Here is a 23,950-nt window from a genome sequence, read left to right as displayed (position 1 = left end):
GATTGAGCAAACTCTTCCTGGAGAGGGAGGGACAGGGGAAGAACACCTTTCTCGACATCTTGTGTTTGCGCTGGCTGCATCCTTGTACTTTGACTTAAACTTACCCAAGGGCGATCAACTGAATCAGGACTAGAACTTGCAGCAAAAGTCAGTCTGCAAAGTGGAATTCAACTGGCTTACTCCTTATGCTTGGCTACATAAAACCTCACTTTATGCTTCTGAATTGTCATCAGATGCATCAGGGAGCATTTGCCAAAAGACTTTGACTCACGACTGGATCAGAGACAACAAAGACAGATGCCATATGGGTCGGTTACTACCATCTGTTTCCTGCAGGCGTGGCACAGCTTCGAGCCTGTAGGTTTTGGGGGAGACATCCAAGCACACTGTTAGTAAAATCGTGTTGGAAGTCGGTAAAACACAGACAAAAGCTTTGGCGCAGAGCTCTGGATCCAAGATGAAGGCACGGGGAAAAAGGAACTGAGGTTAGTGTGCAGGGGTGTCACAAATATAAAACTTTGTGACATCAGCTCTGGAGGCAAGGTAGCTCCAGGAGACATTGGCACCACCTATTGACACACAGGTGCAGTTGCTGAAAATTTTCCGCATCCAGTCTGGCGCCTCTGAGAATTCATGAAATGAGGACGTTTTCATTTCAAGTGTTCATCAGAAGCTTCTGATAGCCTTGAGGACTACACTAAAAACTCACTGCAAAATCTTGAAAGAGGAGAGGTACTGGATGCCACTTAAGAACCTTAAAACCGGTCATGTTCCTGCAGCCATCAGTCTAAGCAAGCTGCAACGTGGCACCTTTGACTACAAATTGCTTGTCCAATTGCAAGTTTCCATCGAAGTGTGTCTCACTGAATACCTAGTTTCTAGGATCAATGCACAAAAGTGGTTGTACTTACTGCCAGTTCTGCAGACTGGCATGTGGGGCAGCAATGTAGGACCTCCACTTCTGTCTGTCCTGGGCAAGTTTATGTACAGTGTGCCAGCCAGGGTTTAAGGTCTTAACTTCTGTTCTGTGTCTCCATGTGTTAGTTGGCCTGCCTCTTTTCCGTTTGTTTTCTGGGGTACAGTGGACGGCTGTTCTTGTGATGGTGTCTTGTTCTCTTCTGATTGTGTGTCCTTTTAATTGCTATCTATATTTTTCTCATAATGATGGTGTCCATGCCCTCTTGCCTGCATCCAGTGATCAGTTCCTGTTTGGAGATGGGTTGCGACCAGAAAATGTGCAAGAATCTTCTCAGGATACTAGTGTTGGAAGGCTGACAGTTTGGTGTTGTGTTTTTCATCATCCACCAGCATTCTGATCTAAGTGACTATGTTTACTGATAAATTATGGAAGAACAAGTGTTAGACCTCCAAATGAGGCTCCCTTGAAAGCTATGTGCTACTTGCCAAGCACTGAACTCGGTTCATCATTCCTTCTGCATTAAAGTCTCTCTTTACTCAAGTCCTTGATATGGCTCAGTTCCTTTTAACTGTAGTGGAGTGGACAAAAAAAACATACAACAGAATCCAACCCTGTCTCCAATGTTAATGCAAGAGATCCTTATCAGTATGCAATCTAGTGCAATACATAAATTCTAGAGCCCTACCCTGCTGTAATAGATCGTTTCACAAAAATGATAAGTGGATGTGGCAACAACACTGCCTTTAAAAAACAGCCTAGACAAACAACGTCACCTAAAGAGATGGCATTTTCTTAACTCAAATCCTGGGGATTAACAAAACTCGTTCAACCTGTAGATTTCAGTTCGCTGTCCATGTGCTTTGAATGTCATTCAATCAATCATAGCATTTGTAAAGTGCACTTCTCGCCCGTGAGGATCTCAAGGTACTGAAAGGGGGTGTGGGTTGAAGGGGGGGTACTGCTACTGCTTGAACAGCAAGATCTTGAGGTGTCTCCTGAAGGTAGGCAGGTCTTGTGTCTGTCGCACGTGGATAGGAAGGGCGTTCAACGTCTTGGCAGGCAAGGTGGGAGAACGATCTGTCACCGGCGGTCGTTCTATGGATGTGTGGAACGATGGCGAGGGCAAGGTCAGTGGAGCGAAGCTGGCGGGTCGGGGTATAGAAGGTGAGTTTTCTGTTGAGGTATTCTGGTCCGGTGTTGTGCAGTGCTTTGTGAGGAGCTTGAACGTGATTGTTGACAGGGAGCCAGTGCAGGTCTCTCAGGTGGGCTGTGATGTGGCTGTGGCGGGGGATGTCCACGATGAGGCATGCAGAGGTGTTCTGTATGCGTTGCAATCTTTTCTGGAGCTTGGCTGTGGTTCCTGAGTAGAGGGCGTTGCAGTAGTCCAGTCTGCTGCTAACGAAGGCTTGGATCCCAACAGGAACCAGAAGGACGGTCACCCATCTGTAGCTCTTCCGAAGCATCCGGAGGGTGTTGAAGCAGGAGGAAGAGACGGCGTTGACTTGCTCGGTCATTGATAGCGATGAGCCCAGGATGAACCCCAGGTTGCGGGTCGGTGGGTGTCTGTAAGGTTCCCAGTGCGGCAGGCCACCGGGAGTCGTCCCAGGCGGAGGGGGTGGAGCCCAGGATGAGGACCTCTGTCTTGTCAGAGTTCAGTTTCAGAAGTTTCAGGCAGCTGCTCTTCATCCAATCGGCGACAGCCTTCATCCCTTTGTGGAGGTTGGTTTTGGCGGTGGCGGGGTCCTTGGTGAGGATCAGCTGAGTGTCGTTGGCGTATGAGACAATGTTGAGGTCGTATGATTGGACGATTTTTGCGAGCGGTGTCATGTAGACTTTAAAGAGGGTCAGGCTGAGGGATGACCCTAGGGGTACGGCGCAGATGATCTTGGTGGAGGGAGGCGGACTCTCTGGGATCTGCCTGTGAGCAAGGAGGTGATCCAGTCCAGGACTCTGTCGCAGATCCCTGCATCATTGAGGCGTGTGCGTAGGGTGTGGTGGCAGACCGTGTTGAAGGCGGCTGATGGGTCCAGGAGGATGAGTGCTGTGATTTCACGTTGTCAAGTAGGGTCCTGATGTCGTCAGTGGCGGCGATGAGTGTGGTTTCGGTGTTGTGGTTGCTGCGGAATCCGGATTGGGACGAGTCCAAAGTGCTGTTCTCCTTGAGGAAGAGGGTCAGTTGTCTGTTGACTATCTTCTCGATGACTTTTGCCGGGAAGGGGAGCAGGGAGATGGGCCGGAAGTTCTTGAGGTCCTTTGGGTCCGCCTTAGGTTTCTTGAGGAGGGCTTGATCTTGACGTGTTTCGAGCTCTCTGGGAAGGTGGCGGTCTCAAAGGAGCTGTTGATGATCTTCCGGAGTTGGGGTCTGTAGACGAGAGTCCCTCTGAGGGTGGTGTTCAGATCGCTGTGGATCTGGAAGTGTAGGTGTTTGGCGACACTGAGGGTGTCTTCCGTGCTGGTCATGATTCTGAGGGTATTCCTATGGACGATGGCGATGCCTCCTCCTGGTCTGTTGGTGCGGTCCCTAAAGGTGATCTTGTAGCCGTCCGGGATGGCTATGGCGGTTTTGGGAGCTAAGGAGGGGTTCATCCAGGTCTCAGTCAGGAAGGCGACGTCCGGGGAGGCTGAGTCGAGTAGGTTCCAGAGTTCGATGATGTGTTTGTGGACGGAGCGGGTGTTGAGTAGGATGCACCTGAGATGGTTGCGTCCTGCCCTGGCGGGCGGGTCGCTGGCATGGAGGCTGGTGAAGGTGCAGCTGGGGCAGGAGAAGGGTCTGCGGGTGAGCCTCGGGGTGGCCTGGTGGCAGGTGGATGAGCAGGCGGCGTTGAGTGCCTGGAGGGTGATGGCATCGCAGCAGCGTCGTGTGCTGCGATGGTGGGGGTAGCGAGAACCAGGGGTTCCGGCACTGGGCGTGGTCCAGGCACGGACGGGCGCAGACTGGCTTGCCTTAGGCGCGAGCACTGCGCAGCCACCATTAAGTAAGGGAGGTGGGAGAAGCTGGGAGTGGGAAAGTGGAGACGATCGAGCGAACAAGAGGGGCGGGCCGCAGGGGCAGGAAGAGGTAAATTGGCAAAAGGCAGGAGGCAAAGGGCAAGAAAGAGACACAGAGGCACAGAGAAAGAAAGGGAAAAGGCAAAAACAGGAAAACAGGAAGATAGCAGACAGAAAACTTACAGGCAGGCTTGAACTCGCAGGAGCAGCGAGCGATACGCGCACTAGCTGGTGGAGCTGAGCGGCGTGGGGGAGCGACCTGACTTGACAACAGGGTCAAGGGGGCCCCTTCGCATGTGTCACATGGTTTGAAACAATATTTTAAAGAAAAAAGGACATTGAGCAGCAGTTCACTGTTGGTTGTGTGTAATATATATATATATATATATATATATATATATACATACATATATATATATATATATATACATACATACATACATATATATATATACATACATATATATATATATATACATACATACATACATATATATATATACATACATATATATATACATACATATATATATACATACATATATATATACATACATACATATATATATATATATACACATACATATATATATATACACACACACACCTATTTTCACTGAGAAAACCAAAGGTTACAGGGAGGTTATAGTTAGGATGACATTTCACCCACACAAAACCATAGAAATTCATCAGTTATAGTCATAGTTACAGCTATACTTATGTTAAGAAACTATAACTCATGCCCTAAAGTTGCTTAATGGCACGATCTATAGTTTCTTTATACAAGTATAACTATAGATATAACTATAGATCTAACTACAACTGCTGAATTTCTATAGTTTTGTGCGGGTAAAACGTCAGTCTTACTGTAAAGCCCCTGTAACCTTTGGCTTTCTCAGTCAATTTCTTTTTGTTGTTGTTTTTTTTTACAATAAAGTAATATAGAATTACTGCATGTTAATACAACCAGCAATGCACATGGCCTTTGTTGGGAGGCTTGGCTGGAGGCCATGCCCTCTGCATGCACCCAAACCCAGGGATTTCATGTATGATTGGGTGTCCTTTTTTTAAAGTCTACTTTGGATTTGCAGATCCATCACTGATTCACACTGGGGGTCGCGTAGAGGCCCGTCGTGGATCTGCGGTTCGGTAAAAAAAAAAAAAAAAAAATACATTTTTTGCCAATGAGGGACTCCTCCATGCGTTCTGTGGGATCAGGATACCTGCACCCTGACCCCCTGATGTGTGTCCCCCCTTTTTTCCCCTCCCCCAGCCCAACCGAAAAAGAAAATGGTGGGTGCAACTTTCCTGTCAGGTTTCAGCCAGCCAATCAGAGCCTAATTTTTCCCCGGGATCCGCAGATCCCCAACGAGTGGATCCACATCCTTAGATATCTATATATTTTTTTCTTTTAACCCCTTCCCCGCCAGGGACGTAATGGTTACGTCCATGGCAGCGCCCGTGTGGCGCCATGGACGTAACCATTACGTCCTGGGACTGGCAGTCGGGGGAAGCGCTAGCGCTTCCCCCGAGGGCCGCCCCCCAACACCCCCAGGCCAGGGCTGAAAGGGGAATCCCTTCCCCTTTCACGCCCACCCCCCGCCCCCCCCATGACGTCAGCGCGTGATCGCGTGCTGATTTCATGGAAAGGGGGAAAGACGCGCTGGAAGCCATTTGCTTCCAGCGCGTCTAAGGGAGAAGGTGAGTTTTTCACCTTCGTGCGGGGTGGGGGTGCTCTGAGAGAGGCATCGAGGGAAAGGAAAGGGTTTTCCTTTCCCTCGATGTCTCTTTGAGCATTCCTGCTGCCCGATCGCGATGCGATCGGGCAGCAGGAATGCCCACTAGACACCAGGGATTTCTCTTTTGAATGCATACTAGTGTAGGGGAGCGACCCCTTGGGCAAGGGTCGCTCCCCTTTGGGGGCACATGTATTTTACGTCGTTTCTGCCCCCCCTGGGGGCAGATTGGCCCTATTTTTAGGCCGATCTGCCCCCAAGGGGGGCAGAAAGCCACTAGACACCAGGGATTTTATTGTTGATTTGTATTTTTTGTGTTGGGGGGCGGCCCCTTGGGCAAGGGTCGCTCCCCTTTGGGGGCAAATGTATTTTACGTCGTTTCTGCCCCCCCTGGGGGCAGATTGGCCCTATTTTTAGGCCGATCTGCCCCCAAGGGGGGCAGAAAGCCACTAGACACCAGGGATTTTATTGTTGATTTGTATTTTTTGTGTTGGGGGGCGGCCCCTTGGGCAAGGGTCGCCCCCAGGGGCCCTCATGTATTTTTGGGCAGTTCTGCCCCCCTTGGGGGCAGAGAGGCCTATTTTTTTTAGGCCTTTCTGCACCCAAGGGGGGCAGAATCCCAATAGCGCCAGAAATAGTATGTATGTATGTGTGCTTTGTGTTGGGGGGTGGCCCCTTGAGCAAGGGTCGCTCCCCCCCAGGGGCGCGATGTATTTATTGTCGTTTCTGCCCCCCTTGGGGGCAGATTGGCCCTATTTTTAGGCCGATCTGCCCCCAAGGGGGGCAGAAAGCCACTAGACACCAGGGATTTTATTGTTGATTTTTATTTTTTGTGTTGGGGGTGGCCCCTTGGGCAAGGGTCGCCCCCAGGGGCCCTCATGTATTTTTGGGCAGTTCTGCCCCCCTTGGGGGCAGAGAGGCCTATTTTTTTTAGGCCTTTCTGCCCCCAAGGGGGGCAGAATCCCAATAGCGCCAGAAAGATATGTTTGTATGTGTGCTTTGTGTTGGGGGGTGGCCCCTTGGGCAAGGGTCGCTCCCCCCGGGGGCGTAATGTATTTATCGTCGTTTCTGCCCCCCTTGGAGGCAGATTGGCCCTATTTCTACGCCGATCTGCCCCCAAGGGGGGCAGAAAGCCACTAGACACCAGGGATTTTATTGTTGGTTTTTATTTTTTGTGTTGGGGGGCGGCCCCTTGGGCAAGGGTCGCCCCCAGGGGCCCTCATGTATTTTTGGGCAGTTCTGCCCCCCTTGGGGGCAGATATGCCTATTTTTTAGGCCTTTCTGTCCCCAAGGGGGGCAGAATCCCCATAGCGCCAGGGATACTATATGTGTGTGTGTGTGCTTTGTGTGGGGGTGTGGCCCCTTGGGCAAGGGTCGCCCCCCCCCCAAAGGGTGCAATGTAATCTGGGCGATTTCTGCCCCCTCCCCTTGGGGGTAGATTGGCTTATTTTTTTTTAGGCCCATCTTCCCCCAAGCAGAGAAGACTAGACACAAGGGAAAATGAAAAAATGGTTAGTGGCGGAGTGTTTGTCAACTGGCGAAGTATTTGCTTTTATGATAATAACAGTTTTTCTCCTTTTTGTTCTAGTTCAAAGCTTTTGCTGACTTTGCTGTGGCTTGTTGCAGTTTTGGCAGTAGTTGTCCTGCGGTTTGCGTAGTTGCATGTTTTAGGTAAGTAAATAAATTTACTCCAAGCGAGTATTGTTGCAGTGCATGAATGACATGTTTGTAGGTGGTGTACTGAATGCAGGATTGTGTGTGAAATTGTCCTTAGAGTTATGCACAATGATTATTGTGTTGTCTTATGTCTAATTTGCTTTTTTTTTTTCTCTTTTTAGTGGGATATCGTTGGTGATTGCTGTGGCTGTGCAGAGTAGTTGCTGGTGAGTCAAGCTTTTTCAGGCAAGTGAGCAGTATAGTTTTTGAGTTTATAATTCTTAGTGATAAACCTATACTTTGTTACTTATCTTACACAGTGCTGGTTGTTGGTGGTGTATTTGTCCAGTTAATTTTTGTAGGAAGGATCATGGCCAGCCGTAGGATGACCGCTCAGCAGGTTGTTAATGTGCTTTTTGAGTCATCTTCTGACCATGAATATGAGACTGACTCTGCATCTGAGGCAGAGGAGGAAGTGCAGGATTCTGGAAGTGAATTTTCTGTCAGAGATGAATCATCGGATGATGAAGCCACTCTCAGTGCTGATGAAGGGCCTGTTTTAGAGGAGGACAGTGATGTGCCAATGGTGCAGGAGCCAGCGGCTGAAAGGCTTCCCATTGGAAGACCTGACGCATGGGTTGCACCAAACATGGAGCAGCCACAGTTGCCTGCGTTTACTGGTTTTCCAGGGTGTCGAGTTAATACGGAAAACTTTTTGCCCGTCAACTTTTTTGAGTTGTTTATGGACGATATATTTTTGGAAGAGATTGTTGAGCAGACTAATTTGTATGCAGAGCAGTTTTTGAGGGACAACGCTGCCAGACTTAGGCCACACTCTAGAGCTAGCCGGTGGATTCCCACAAATCTGGAAGAGTTGAAAAAGTTCTTGGGTTTAACTTTTTTGATGGGGCTGATGAGGAAGCCGTCGCTGTCTTCATATTGGTCTACTAGTCCCTTGATGGCAACTGCTATATTTCCTGCCATCATGAGTCGTAACCGGTATGAGCTTCTTCTTCGGATGTTGCATTTTGTAGATAATGCTTTAGCCTTGCCACGAGATCATCCTGATTCTGACCGTCTTTTTAAGATTAGACCTGTCCTTGATCATTTGGTAGATCGGTTTTCAGAGATCTATGTTCCAGGGAAAGAAATATCTGTAGATGAGTCTTTGGTCCCGTTCAAGGGTCGTTTGGTTTTTAGGCAGTACATTCCTAGCAAGAGGGCACAGTATGGAATTAAATTGTATATGCTGTCAGAAAGTAGTACAGGATATGTTTATAATTTCCGGGTCTACACTGGTAGGGATTCCAATATTGACCCCCCTGGTTGTCCTCCCACTTTTGGAGTTAGTGAGAAAATTGTGTGGGAACTTGGTAGACGACTGTTTAACAAAGGTCACCATTTATATGTAGATAACTTCTACACTGGAGTTCGGTTGTTCAAGGAGTTGTTCAGAGTGGACACTGTTGCTTGTGGCACAATCCGCTCTAATCGGAAAGGCTATCCAAAAGAGCTTGTCTGTAAAAAACTTGAGAAGGGACAGTGCAGTGCGTTGCGGAATGATGAGCTGCTAGCTCTGAAATTTGTAGACAAGAGGGATGTATACATGCTAAGCACCATCCATGATGAGAATACTTCACCTGTGGCTGTTTGGGGTCAGGTTGCCGAAGTGCGCAAACCTGTGTGCATCTTAGACTATAATAAGCACATGGGTGGTGTTGATAGAGTAGATCAGAGGTTAGAACCTTACACTGCTGCTCGTAAGTCTTATGTGTGGTATAAGAAATTAGCGCTTCACTTGTTCCACTTGGCAACTTTTAATGCTTTTGTTGTGTTTAAGGATAGTTCTCCAGAGTCAAGGATGACATTTGTGAAATTTCAGGAGTCTATCATATCTAGCCTTGTTGTGCTGGAACAGGCAAGAGTTCCTAGAGAAGCAGTGGTGGAGGATGTGGCTAGATTGAAAGATCGTCACTTTGCTGAGCACATTCCTCCCACGGCCAAAAAAAACTTTCCTGCTAAGAGATGTAGAGTCTGTGCTCGAAGAGATATCAGGAAGGAGACTAGGATGTACTGCCCTGATTGTCCTTCAAAGCCTGGGCTGTGTGTGGGTGGCTGTTTCAGGAGCTACCACACACAGAAGAATTATTGGGAAATTCCGTGAGCGTAAACTGGTGTTTTATATTTTTATATGTTCGGTTTCACGGTTGGCATTAGTCATGTATTCAGTTAGAGCTTTTGTGTTTGTAGTTTTGTACTAATTTATGATTAGTGGTTTATCTGTTGTTTAAAAACAAAAAAAAGGGGATGGCATGTGTAGAGTGGCGCTTGGCTGGCGGCGTGGGTGTGGTGGCGCTTGGCTGGCGGTGTGTGTGGGGTGGCGCTTGGCTGACGGTGTGTGTGGGGTGGCGCTTGGCTGGCGGTGTGTGTGGGGTGGCGCTTGGCTGGCGGTGTGTGTGGGGTGGCGCTGGGCTGGCGGTGTGTGTGGGGTGGCGCTTGGCTGGTGGTGTGGCGCTTGGCTGGCAGTGCCGGCCAAACGCCAGTCCACACACTCATCAGCTGGTGTGATTGCTGTATCATGCATGTGGGCGTATGAAAGTGATGGGCCCTTGACTGGCGCTGTCTGTGGATGCGAGTCTTGTAATGTGCTGGGCCCGTGGCTGGCGGCGTGAATGGTCTAGTGCATGTCATGTATGAAAGGTGTGTGAATGGACTGTAAAGCGGTTGGTGCCTTGTCGTGGCTTTACAGCTCACGAGCTGCGAGTCATTGGTTCAGTTTTTTGGCCTTTCAGTTATTACCAGTGCATTTCACTTTTGTGAAATCTCTTGTTAATAAAATTTGATCTACTGAACCATCACTCACCCTTGTGCCAAATCCAACCAGTATGTGTGGTACAAATGACAAAACCTGCTCCGCTGTAATCAGGCGTCGCAGCACACTTGAGACACGCTAGGTGCCTCGGGTGGGACCCCGATGATGAAGCATGCCACCAACTTGGTTGGTGGGTGAGGGGTCTTCTTCACATAACCTAAGTGTGTTTCTTTTCACAATTTTAGTGTTTGGCACATCACGGACGTATGTGCACACATCAAAGTGATATATTCCAAAAATACCTGTGTTTGGGGGGGAGGGCCCACCTATGTTTTTGGTCCTGGGTGCGGCCGTCATGTAGGGAAACCTACAAAACCCAGAAACTTTTTAAAACTAGGCACCCCAAGGAGTCTAGGGAGGTGTGGCTTGTGTGGCTCCCCCAACATTTTCTTACCCAGACTCCTCTGTAAACCTCAAAATTTGCATAAAAAAGCATATTTTCCTGATTTTTCTTAGTAGGATCACCGCTCCAGCACAAAATTCCTACTCCCCAGTTTTCCCCTCAGTCTCCCAAGTAAAATGACACCTCACTTATGTGGGTCCCCAAAGCAGAGTCCGTCTAAAGATGTATAAAAGAATATGCCCTTATAAACTTGCTGTGCTATCCCTTCTATCCCTTCAGGTTTTGGGCCTTATTCTGTTGCAGGCACCTGGCCCACCCACACAAGTGAGGCATCATTTTTATCGGGAGACTTGGGGGAACGCTGGGTGGAAGGAAATTTGTGGCTCCTATCAGATTCCAGAACTTTCTGCCACAGAAATGTGAGGAACATGTGTTTTTTTAGCCAAATTGTGAGGTTTGCAAAGGATTCTGGGTAACAGAACCTGGTCCGAGCCCCGCAAGTCACCCCTCCTTGGATTCCCCTAGGTCTCTAGTTTTCAGAAATGCACAGGTTTGGTAGGTTTCCCTAGGCACCGGGTGAGCTACAGGCCAAAATCCACAGGTAGGCACTGTTTTCTCCCAAAATTTTGGATGTGTCCACGTTGCGCTTTGGGGTGTTTCCTGTCGCCGGCGCTAGGCCTACCCACGCAAGTGAGGTATCATTTTTATCGGGAGACTTGGGGGAACGCTGGGTGGAAGGAAATTTGTAGCTCCTCTCAGATTCCAGAACTTTCTGCCACAGAAATGTGAGGAACATGTGTTTTTTTAGCCAAATTTTGAGGTTTGCAAAGGATTCTGGGTAACAGAACCTGGTCCGAGCCCCGCAAGTCACCCCTCCTTGGATTCCCCTAGGTCTCTAGTTTTCAGAAATGCACAGGTTTGGTAGGTTTCCCTAGGTGCCGGCTGAGCTAGAGGCCAAAATCTACAGGTAGGCACTTCGCAAAAAACACCTCTGTTTTTTTCCAAAATTTAGGATGTGTCCACGTTGCGCTTTGGGGTGTTTCCTGTCGCCGGCGCTAGGCCTACCCACGCAAGTGAGGTATCATTTTTATCGGGAGACTTGGGGGAACGCTGGGTGGAAGGAAATTTGTAGCTCTTCTCAGATTCCAGAGCTTTCTGCCACAGAAATGTGAGGAACATGTGTTTTTTTAGCCGAATTTTGAGGTTTGCAAAGGATTGTGGGTAACAGAACCTGGTCCGAGCCCCGCAAGTCACCCCTCCTTGGATTCCCCTAGGTCTCTAGTTTTCAGAAATGCACAGGTTTGGTAGGTTTCCCTAGGTGCCGGCTGAGCTAGAGGCCAAAATCTACAGGTAGGCACTTCGCAAAAAACACCTCCGTTTTTTTCCAAAATTTAGGATGTGTCCACGTTGCGCTTTGGGGTGTTTCCTGTCGCCGGCGCTAGGCCTACCCACACAAGTGAGGTATCATTTTTATCGGTAGACTTGGGGGAACATAGATTAGCAAAACAAGTGCTATTGCCCCTTGTCTTTCTCTACATTTTTTCCTTCCAAATATAGGAGAGTGTGTAAAAAAGACATCTATTTGAGAAATTCCCAATAATTCACATGCTTGTATGGTCACCCCGGAATTCAGAGATGTGCAAATAACCACTGCTCCTCAGCACCTTATCTTGTGCCCTTTTTGGAAATGCAAAGGTTTTCTTGATAGCAATTTTTTACTCTTTATATTTCAGCAAATGAATTGCTGTATACCCGGTATAGAATGAAAACGCACTGCAGGGTGCAGCTCCTTTATTGGCTCTGGGTTCCTCGGGTTCTTGATGAACCTAAAAGCCCTATATATCCTCGCAACCAGAGGAGTCCACCAGACGTAACGGTATATTGCTTTCCATAATCTGACATTGCAGGGAAAAGTTACAGAGTAAAACGTAGAGAAAAATTGATGTTTTTTTCACCTCAATTTCAATATTTTTCTCTTTCAGCTGTTATTTTCTGTAGGAAACCCTTGTAGGATCTACACAAATGACCCCTTGCTGAATTCAGAATTTTCTCTACTTTTCAGAAATGGTTAGGTTTCTGGGATCCAGCATTGGTTTCATGCCCATTCCTGTCACTGACTGGAAGGAGGCTGAAAGCACAGAAAATTGCAAAAATGGGGTATGCCCCAGTAAAATGCCAAAATTGTGTTGAAAAATTGGGTTTTCTGATTCAAGTCTGCCTGTTCCTGAAAGCTAGGAAGCTGCTGAGTTTAGCACTACAAACCCTTTGTTGATGCCATTTTCAGGGGGAAATCCACAAGCCTTCTTCTGCAGCCACTTTTTCAATTTTTTTAAAAAAAAACGAAATTTTCACTGTATTTTGGCCAATTTCTTGGCCTCCTTCAAGGGAACCCACAAAGTCTGGGTACCTCTAGAATCCCTAGGATGTTGGAAAAAAAGGACGCAAATTTGGCTTGGTTAGCTTATGTGGACAAAAAGTTATGAGGGCCTAAGCGCGAACTGCCCCAAATAGGCAAAAAAAGGCCTGGCACAGGAGGGGGAAAAGGCCTGGCAGCGAAGGGGTTAATAACTCTGAAAGCACTAAAGGGATTTAGACCACATTACAAAACGCACGCTTTCTGGACCAAGAAATGCGTAATTTGGTGTAATTCCATCCAGTGGTTCAGGCTGTAGTCGTGTCTAAAATCCAAACAGGAGCAAAACTGAATGGCAAACTAGTTTTTAAAATTTTGTGAAGATTCTTGAAACAGTGCCAAAGTTATAGGCAAAACAAAAAATGATTTTCCTATGAAAACTAGGTCCTAACTATACCTACTTACTGGCTGGATATAGAGTGTTGTTTCAGCGTATGACATTGGCCTCCCTCGTTGTTCAATCTATAACGTAGTCCCCTTATTGTTCAGTAAGCACCAGTGTGTCCATTTTAGGGTCAACAAAATAGATGTGAAAAAAAACCTGCAAGCATTCGGTATCCAACGCCTATTTTAACAACATGGCCCTTCCGAATGAACTCCTCCATTCCCTAAAATTTAAAGCATCCCTTTTCCAAAACTGGGTGTTTACCACCAATGATTCACAGCCCTCTCTCCTCCATTACATTTAGTAGAGTAGATGACCCAAATAGATTAGGCATTTTAAAAACTCCAGAGACACAATTTCTGTCACAATTAATTTTCTAAATACATTCTAAAAATGTGCTAATTAGCAAGCAAGCTAATGCTAAATGAAAACAAGTACACAATTTATGTCACAATTACTTTGCTGAAACTTTCTCAAAAGGTGTTAATCACATCTCATGCTAATGCTAAATTAAAACATATACAACCAACTACAGTTGGCTGAGGTGTTGGCCAATATCACACAGTGTTAGAGGAATACCAGTAAGACATTTCAAAACTGTGTCTACTCAAAATTGACTTAGCTAAACTACACACAATAGTATGCATTGGATAACTCCATGCGCAAAACGTCAGATCACACTTCCTTCCAAATTATTTTTGGTTCCAAATGGAAGCCAAATTAAGTTGAAAGGTATTCCAGTCAGGTTTGTAGGTAAAGTAACAAGCAAGGTGACAGTAATAACAAAACATTGTCAAAATATGAAAAAATAATCCACTTAAACTTACACGCCACTTAGAACATTGATGGACTGTGTCTTTAAACCATATCCTGTGTCCTCCATGTTAGAAATAATTCCTAGAACATTTATATTGGAACCTTTATCTCCAAAGTCTTCATCGCTGTACATTATCATATGTGAAGTTGAAAATTCCTGTTGGAGTATAATAGGACATTGGTTAACAGATGCTACCATAAAAATGATACAATCATTGAAAAATAAATACTGAACACTCACGGCCAAGATAGGACGAAAAGATTTCAGCTGATCATTGTAGCCACCCCAGTCACGCCAATGTGGATAATCTCCTTCTTCAAGCAAATACTGATGACCTTCAAATCCTGGCTTTTCATAACCAACCCAACTGCAGTGAAAAAGAGGCATAGATTTGTTGCAAAGTCAAAGTTTTTACATTCTAAAAGATGCACTAGCAAACAATGCATACTTTATTTCATTTGCAAAGCCCCTTGTAAATATGCATTTCAGAAAAGAAAGGTATAATTAGTTAAATGACAATACCAAACAACCAAGTCAAGCCGATTGTGTATACGTAAAACAATTGGTCAATAACTATGTGCAGATCTCCGCAGGATTTTTAAGACTACAAAACAATGGTAGTGATGGAGCACAGAGAAGTGCTCAGTAAGGAAAAGAAGAGTTCTAAAATGTAAGATGGAGAAGAGAGCAAAGGAGATTACCAGAATTGTGTGAAGTCAAATGAAGAGTGCTGAAGAGAGTCAGGTGGAACTAAGGTCATAAAGAAACTCAAAGGCTGTGCAAAGTAAGTAATAATTTGTGAAAAAAAAGGAAACAGCCTTGAGAAGGTAATACAAAAAGAAGAGAGGATTATGGGAGCTACAGGAAGACTAATAGAAATGCTGGATACAGATTGGTGAAAGAATAATGTATGAGGGGAGAAAGTAGTGTGAGAATGTTTTTGTAGCACAGAATGTATGGTAACAACACCAGAATTGAAATGGCAAGAGTATGAAACAGCAGGAATGTTTGATGAAAGATTGGAGATGGAACAAAGAAGCCACCATGGCTCTCAATTGTAAGAGACAGTGGAAGAACTGTGCTCATGCGAATAACTGTAAGACAAGAGGGATGTTAAGTTTAGTGATCAATTGCTTCTTGACTCAAAATACATAGGTAATGTAAATGTTTTAGTAAGAAGGTAATACTAAAATCCACATATGAAAATGAGATTTACAAAAAAACAGACACCACAGCACCAAGTAAGAGTGGAAGTCGTAAAGGTGTAGTCCATTATCCACTGTTCATCCATTCATTAAAAATTAAAAACAGAGTGATCTGAAATCGTTATTCCCAAAAGTACAGCAAATGGTATTAACTTCCTTATCAAATACAGTCCTGCCTCCTATCTGAATTTCATTGTTGCCTTTTATTTTTCTGTACAGAACCAATGATGAATCTTGAGGGAGGTGAGCATAATCAGACATATGGGTAAGTATTTGCTGACTGGACACTCATTCTAAGGGGCTATAGACATTGCTACTCAACTCAGTTCTACTTGTATTGACCTCAAAAGGATGATAGGCTGGGTAGACATGCCAAAATATAGGTCCTTGCAGTGAAGGTACTAGTCCATAGAGCCATCATATGCTGTTTGAAATCAAGGCTTTTAAAATGTTACCACTCCAAAACACAAAGGAATACCCAGTTGACAGATGGCAGCTATATTTATGAAAGCTCCATTACAATTTAAGGGTGATGCTGGAGTGAAGCACTGCCTAGTTTATGAGCTATGTAACATAAACACAAGTGTTTCTGCCAGACAGCACTAGCACGTGCTAGTGGGTTTCAAATTAAATGGCTGCACAGTTGCTAGTAGGAATGAATTATATTACAAAAAAGAAGAAAAAGAAACATGTACTTTCAGACAACTTGGTCACTGAGTAATATATACTTTGTGGTTGAATGCCATTTATCCATAGAATCAAACATTGAGGTGCTCCAAAGTTGAAAATGTGCTGTTGCAGGGCATCAAGAAACAAGATGACTGTACTTTAATACAAGAACATTTAACATTTTTTGATGGGCCTGCCTAACATACTAAGATCTATAATCTGTCATTGGTGGACTAAATTCATCTGCTCTGAGTTTACCAAAAAAACAGAGTTTTAGCACAGGCGGATCGTGGAACTGTCAAGATTTCGACCCTCTTTAGGAAGCCTGTGCTTTCTTTACATCTAGACGGGTCTTTATCAGTACTGATTACAAAACAATCCAGAGTTGAAGAAAGACTGAGTGACTTACGCTCTCTCAAAAAAGGGTTCCCAGAGTTGTCAGGTTGGCAATTCCTCACATTTTCAATGAAACAACAGCATCAGTACATTGCATCCAAATCCATATTACTCATTTAAAAGGACCTGCTCCCAATCCTTATTATTCATTCAAAAAGGACCAGCTCCTAGATCGTGAGAAACGGAGAGGTGGTTCATCCAGAGACACAGAAGGGTGTAGAATCTCCATGAGGACATCACATTTCACCTTTGTGGTAGTTAGTTTCAGGTCCAACACCTCAGCAGCCTTCAACATTACACTGTGGAGTGAGACCACCTCCGGGCTAGGAGTTCCTGAGGAGTACTCCATAGCAAGTTCCGGGGAGGTGTCCAGCCCACTTGCAGAGGGCAGTCCTTTAAAATCTACAGATTTCTGAAAAGCAAAGACTCTATGGGTCTGAGTCAAAAAGTTCTTGGAGGCAGTCTCTGTACGCATCTTCTTCCAAAATCCTATGGGCCTCCCCATGTGAGCGGAGTCATGGTTTGACATTGGGCTGCGATGTCAGTGGATCCAGGGCTGGTACAGGTAGAGTAGCTGGTGGAATCAACCCCGGTTTCAGCACCCTAAAACAAAGTGTTGGGTCCAAACAATATGGGGCTGATGCTGGCTGCACAGATACGGCCCGAAGGGCATGAAAATTGGAACGTGTTGTGGCTCCGTTGGTCCCAAAAGGGTACCAGAGGGCAGTGATGTCTTCGCAAAGATGGCACACATCGCACTCAGGAAAGCTGAGGGGGCCGCACCTGGTACCGGGAAATCCGTAAGTGCCAGGGTCAGCATCGAAGGAGCCGCTGGTGTCGGGACTGGAAGTCAGTTTGGAGCCAGTTCCGCAGGGGAAGCATGGAGGATCCTCTGAAGGAATTGCAACACGTTCCAGCTCCGAGGACAAAGGTCCTGTTGAAGAGGTTGATCATCGAGGAGACCTACCTCTAGGACACTTCTTGGCCTTCTGCTTGTGTTGGCGGCACCTCTTCCCAGATGACGTTGACAGAGATGAGAGCGGTCAGATCATTTTCTCTGCTGGTGATCATCCCTATCTCATGCCATTAAGGGTCTGGCTTCACGTTCTTGAACTGCCCTTGGATTCATACTAAATCAAGAAGGGCCCTGACTTGGTATTGTGGTCAGATCTAAGGCACCACAAACAAACTGTATAGAGATCTGTAACGGACATCTGCCCTTCACAGTCCCTGTAAGGTTTAAACCCTTGACTTATTCAGGGGAATATTCTGAAAAGGTACTATGATATTTATGACAAAGTTAGAAGGAAAGATTTTCCTCAGCAAAGAGGCTGTGAATCTGCGTTGAGGGCAGGCAGAAAACAGAACTGACGTCAGCACGCCATGCCGGGCTATATATGGACTCAGTGGTGCAATATGATGTCATTTCCAGTGCCAACCTACTCCAGGTCCCTCTACTGGCGACCTCCAAGCTTTGAAGTTTCCGGATCCAGTGTGATGCCTAGGTTAGGAATCTGCATGTGGAAGTATCCATCAGAAACAGGCTTTTCAAGAATTAACATGTGCCTGCACCTCTGCAGGTCTTGTACATAGTCAACAACATTTTTAATGTGACTCTTTTTGCAATGATTATCAATAATGGTCTTCCAGGGCCAGACCAGATATAAAATCTACTGCTATAATCCAGTTGTGAATGCATCAGGGCTATTGTGATTCTGAACATCAACACATGTTACTTGGGGTACCTAATAAATACTGCCTGCAATCCTATGGGAGGGGAGGTCTAAGTCCAATAAATTATTTTTCACATTTCCTGCAGATTTTGAGATAAACCCAAAATCCTGGGTTTGAACTATATGCTTCAAAAATTCCTGACACCATGACTCAGCTTTGCTCCCATTTAGGTATGGGAAACCGTCTACTGTCCACATTTAGATGTGCCTTAGAAGCTCTGGGTTTCTGACAATTTTCATGGACTGTCCCACAGTACCTATTTGACGCCCTTGGCTTTTAGCCGAATATCTCCAGACTACACCAATGCTTATCCTCGTTGTGGCAATTTAGATGGGGACTTTATATATTTGGCCTAGGGCTGCCTGCATGTGAGGGTGTATTGGGCCACAGTGGTAGAAAGGCTTGTGCTTACCACAGCTCTGCGGGGTAAACTTATGCCACAGTTTTGTCTGCTGGGGAACATTGCTAGGCCAAAGGGGCTAAAACTGCAGCTAGCCTTGGTGTTAGCCAGGAGGAGGGTGGCCATCACTTAGATAGGGATGACTCCCACCCACCCTGTGGACCTCTGGGTGAGAGGATGTGATAGAGTTGTCGTTGGCAGAGGTGCAGCAAATGAAACATACTAAGGAAGATGAGAAACTTCAGGGTGATTTGGATGTATGGGTGTCCATGTGTGAGAGCTTTGTGACGCCTTCTGGCATGCTCCTGAAAGATGAAGACACTGACTTTGCTTAATAAACGTGTGGCTGTCCTCATTGAAAATATCACTCCTTACACTGTATCGCGGTGTCATGATATTGCTTTTTACATACTTGTCACCTAAACAATGATACACTAATGTAACGTGAGGCCCGATGAGATAGATATGTGTACTCCAAATGTTAATCATGCGGCTTGTTTATTTGTTATTATGAAATTTCATAAATAAAGTTTTTTTTTTTAATGTTCATGGATTGTCTATAGGCAAAGGTGGATTTTTAGGTCATTAGTGTAATTCTACAATACTAAGCAGGGCTCTGTTCTGAGAACACTTATGCTAGGAACAGAAATCTGCTGAAATAGTGCATTGTATTAGGGATACATTTACACAGAACTTGATACATCTGAACAATGAATAAAAGTACATTTATGGATAGGCAGCACGCTACACTGTGTGAGTACCATGGATTGAACATTGTCATGTGGCCTATGTGAGTATTATTTTGTTTTGCTTGTGGGGCAGATTCGGTCTCTTATTGTGTTTTATCCCTGCACCTAAAAGTCAATATGAAGTGAAAAGGAATGAGAGATAGTATGTTTACGAATTAGCCTGCTACTGTAAGAATTGAAGGAAAGTGAGTCCATGCAATGTGGCCTACGTGTGAAGTGTCTGTATTATGTGTATGTGGCAGAGGCTGCTCAAACCATGTTGGAGCAAGCGTGTATCTGTGCATATGCTTAAAAGAAGGTGTAAGAAAAGATGCAGGTGTGCATGCATGCCAATACCTACCAATTTTAGAGTGGTGTATATGATATGGCTTAAACTATACTGAAAATGGATATCGAGGTATCTGAGGCTACCCTGCAGTTACAATCTAAATCATCTAACATATGCTCTAGAACCCTCACATGGGCCACCATAGTGCAGAGGAATTAATAAGAAATTATGATCTATGCTAAGGCTACTGGGCAGGCATGATGCAAAAACACATGTAAACAACATTGGCATGTTCCAAAATGTGCAGCATGTACTTGAGGCAAAGTTCAAATGGTGAGATACTTTAAGAAAATCATTATGATGAGATTTAGCTAAATATTCCCATAATTGTTATAAAGACTTCAATTGAACCATCTTTACTTACATTCCTCCCAAAACTCTTATTGATGCCACTGTTGCAAAGGAAGATGGCTGCTCTTCAGCTACAGACTTAGTTTGGTCTTCAGACACGTTGAACATTTCACCATCCAGCTCCAATTCCTTTCCTTCAAAGAAAGGCTTTTCATAAACAAATATCTAGTCGGGAATTAAGAAACAATGTGAGTTAACCCAAAGGATAATGAACGCATTGCTTAAACATCTGCATACTAATATACAACATTGTTATGCGAGTTTCAGACTACAGGTAAACAGGCCCTAATACAGAGTTTGGTGCCAGTACTAAATCCAGACGAGAATGCACCACAGTAGTTTCCTCCACCACAGTGATTGGATCTACTCTGGATTTAGAATTTTCTTCAGAAATCAGAGGATGGTATATTACCTACCAACTCTAAATCATAGCATTCTTATATCTATTTTAAAGAGCATTCCATTATTTTATTTTTCACCCAGCATGTTTTACGTAGTTAATAGAAATTCAGCATCAGACTCAAAACAGAAGGAACCAGTGAAGACAGAAATCCATATGAAAATGTATTGAAAACACTAAGAAGGAATAGGGTAACTTGCTGGCGTTATTCAAGAAAATGCATAATTCACACAACGTTTGTGGACAAAATAGCATAATTACTGCCTCTGGTGTTTCCAGTATTAGAGTGATATTTTTGTAAGGTTGTTTAGTGCAAGTAAATTCTGTGAGTGCATGACTGTTCTGTTAAATGGGAAGCATCTTGTCCCATCCTCTGCATTTTGTAATGTTACTACACATTTTAGTTCTTCTTTTAAAATCCTCTAGGATAATACCGAAATTTATGGGATTCAAAAATATTTCTCATGTTAAATGATTGTGCCCCTCTACAATTGTTATTGATGTTTTATCTCAACCAAAGTTGAATTAATAGGCTTGTTTTAAATGCTCAGTTCAAGCATAATATTACATTGTGAAGTATATATACTGAAGATATCTGCCTATATGTAAATTCTATTTAGGTGCGTCAAGAAATGTTTTCCCCACATGCAATTTTATGTGAACATCTTGATGATTTACTTTGGAAGTTCTGTATTTTTTGCAGCGAAAAGGAACACAAAGTATGAAAACAAATGCAAATTTTGTTAACTGAACCTAAATGCCAATACACTATGATGATTATATAATCTAGACACAATACTGTGCACATAATACTTTAAAATATTTTACCTTTGGCTCATTTGGTACCTCTACTTTACGGCCACCCTATAAAAAATAAAAACATTGTTACTATCTTTACATAAACTTAGTATCTGAGTACTCTAGGAGCTTTACTGGTTTCAAAAATAATATTAACCATGAGTTGTTTTAGTAATGCTTATTTTTCTCTCCTTATCTGGGGCTGTCAGTTATTATGGAAGCTCACCCAACTAATTTTAAGTTCTGATGTAACATATATTGCATAATAATACAGTGTGCAAGACAAATCAACATTTCCAATGCGCATTAATTTTTTCGACGTCATAATAAAATATCAAAAAAGGACAAAGGAAAGGTTTTTTCTGAGGTTTTTTGTAATACAAGCATTTATAGAACAGCTCTGGTAGCCCAAATCAATCTGCCCCATCTAGGCCAGAGAGCATCTACTTGCTAACATAGTGCTTCCCTGCAAAGTATACATCATGAGTTCAATCATGGTACCCTAAATGTATTATTTAGGAACAAGGGACAAGACATTTGGATCAGAAATGAGTTATAACCTCGAATTGTGAAAGAGGTTTTGAACAAAGAATGTGTTGTATAATTAGGAGACAGCAACAAATCCAGACACTCAATACAACTATAATACAATTATATATAATAAAAAAACAACTGTTTGGCACAATGTCCTCCGTTATTTTTTTGTCTGAGTCTCAGGAAATTGAATCTTTGATAGATTTGTGCTCATTGAGTGTGGGGTATACTCAGATCTCTAGGTGCAGTGCGGTCCAGTGACGGGGTGGTTTGGTTGTGATGATCAAGTTCTTGACAGAGCATAACTAATATGAAGCTAGGGGGGTAGGTAGATGGATAGGAACCACAGACCAATTTATATATGACTGTCAGTTTGTAGACAGTCCTGTTTTTAGCTGAAAGCTACCAAGCTTCAAAGGGAAAATAAATGGTGGCCATGTGCCTGGTATGTTTAATTAGGTTCTGGCGGCAAAGCAGTCAATCATGTCTAGTGGGGGAAAAGGAATACTAAGGGAGACACACAGAAAAGTTGTCTTGGTGAAGCAGTGGAAACATGGGCCTATTTGTCTAATATTTAGGGCCCAATAGTAGGCTGCTGTGGCAGTAATAAATGGCTCCATAAACATACAAGGTTTAAAGTGAATTCAAAGGTTTCTGGACAAGGCAAAAAAAAGTCACTGTGTGAAGGAAAGTAGATAAAACTAAGCGGAGGAGTGGGTGCTGAGGAGAAGACAAATAAAAGGATCTTAGCTTTGGAGGCATTCACCATGGGAGGCATGAGGACCCATCCAATGTCATATTATCATGAGACTGTAAGAAATCGGTGATTGAAGAGGGTGGGAAGGAGGAGTTTTGTTTTGTGGGAGTAAAGATGATAGGATAAAACCAATGGTTGAAATAATGTCACTCAGTACGGTATTGTATAAGGAGAAAAGGAGTGGTCCTAGGACTATCCCAAAGGGATCCGACCGGCCATGCTGTCGATACACAAGGGGAGACCACTGACCTACCTACCTGGTTTGGAATCGAGAAAGTAAGATGGAGTGATCTACAGTGTCAAAGCCTAAAATGCCATGCAGACGAAAGCTGCATTCTCACACAGTGAGCAGGTGAGGGGTTTTAGTCACAATAGTTCTCACCACTGGCTAGATCCACCTTTCTGGGTCCCAATACCACAAAAAAATAGCACATTGTAAGGATGCACTCTAGGGTTGGTGGCTGTACCTAGACAGTGAGATATCACACTGACAACTTAAGGCAACTTCTGCCTATTGTGAGGTTGAGCATTTTAAGCTAGGCCTGTACATCATGAATCTGTACTTGTCACATGACACGCGCAATTGAGGCAGCGGCTGATCAATGGAAGCTATGCCTGTGGCTACTATAGTTGTAACTGTGATTTTGAAATAGGTCTGGATATATGATGGTTGTTACACACACATATATATATATATATATATATATATATATATATATATATATATATATATATATACATATACACACACACACTGCAGCTGAGCATTTGAGAACTCCGCCATGACCTGCCCAAAGCCCAGCTGTGAGAGGAGGGGGGTTATGCGTGGGGCTATCTACCCCATCATGTAAATAAATCCTAGCTACTGAAACGTCAATCAAAAGACATCCCAGCTGTGGGGAGAGAGGAATCTCCTTTAAAGAGAGCTACAACACTTTGTGGTGAAAGCCAGAGATCCCTGAAAACCACAAAGCCGAACCACCTGCTTTCGACCAAGACCATCACCATTGGGACATGTAAAGTGAGGAGCAAGACAGCCCAAGTGGCAATGCAGATGAAAAAATACAACCTTGCACAGCTTGACATCAGTGAGACCATATGGACCTAGTCTGGACATAAAAGACTGACTCCAGGAGGAATGCTGTTTTATTCTGGACAAGAGGAAGAGAACAACCCGCATACTCAGGTACTAGCACTGGTGCTAAAGCTGAAAAAGCATGGAAGGAACCAACAACAGTGATGGAACACAACCCGCTTCAAAGCTGCACAGAAATTGGATGAATATTCAGTCACCCTCAATAACAAGTTTCAAGTCCTACAAGAACTAGAGGACGACAGGGACCCAGGAGAAAGTCAGTGGGAAAAGATCATAGAAACAGCTACATTAACCTGCCAGTAGGAACTGGGTCCCAAAAACACCAACATAAAGAATGGATCTCCACCGAGACTCTCTGCAAAATACAAGCGAGAATGGTAAAGAAAGCTACAGTCAACGCCAGT

General features: G+C 44.4%; 1 protein-coding gene across 5 annotated transcripts in view; it reads right to left on the bottom strand.

The window, feature by feature from the left end:
• The window catches only part of CRYBG1 (crystallin beta-gamma domain containing 1), a 785,716-nt gene that overhangs the window by 132,170 nt on the left and 629,596 nt on the right, over positions 1-23,950 (bottom strand). For all 5 annotated transcript variants that reach the window (XM_069235429.1, XM_069235430.1, XM_069235431.1 and 2 more), the window contains 4 exons: positions 21,190-21,225; positions 19,975-20,126; positions 14,370-14,496; positions 14,140-14,285 (listed from right to left, as the gene is read on the bottom strand). In XM_069235429.1, coding sequence (XP_069091530.1) covers positions 14,140-14,285; positions 14,370-14,496; positions 19,975-20,126; positions 21,190-21,225 — 461 coding nt within the window. The remainder of the gene's footprint in view (positions 1-14,139; positions 14,286-14,369; positions 14,497-19,974; positions 20,127-21,189; positions 21,226-23,950) is intronic.

The sequence above is a fragment of the Pleurodeles waltl genome, chromosome 5 (assembly GCF_031143425.1).
Source record: "Pleurodeles waltl isolate 20211129_DDA chromosome 5, aPleWal1.hap1.20221129, whole genome shotgun sequence".
NCBI lineage: Eukaryota > Metazoa > Chordata > Amphibia > Caudata > Salamandridae > Pleurodeles > Pleurodeles waltl.
Note: the sequence above shows the minus strand (reverse complement) of the source record. Positions and strands in the feature narration are given on the sequence as shown.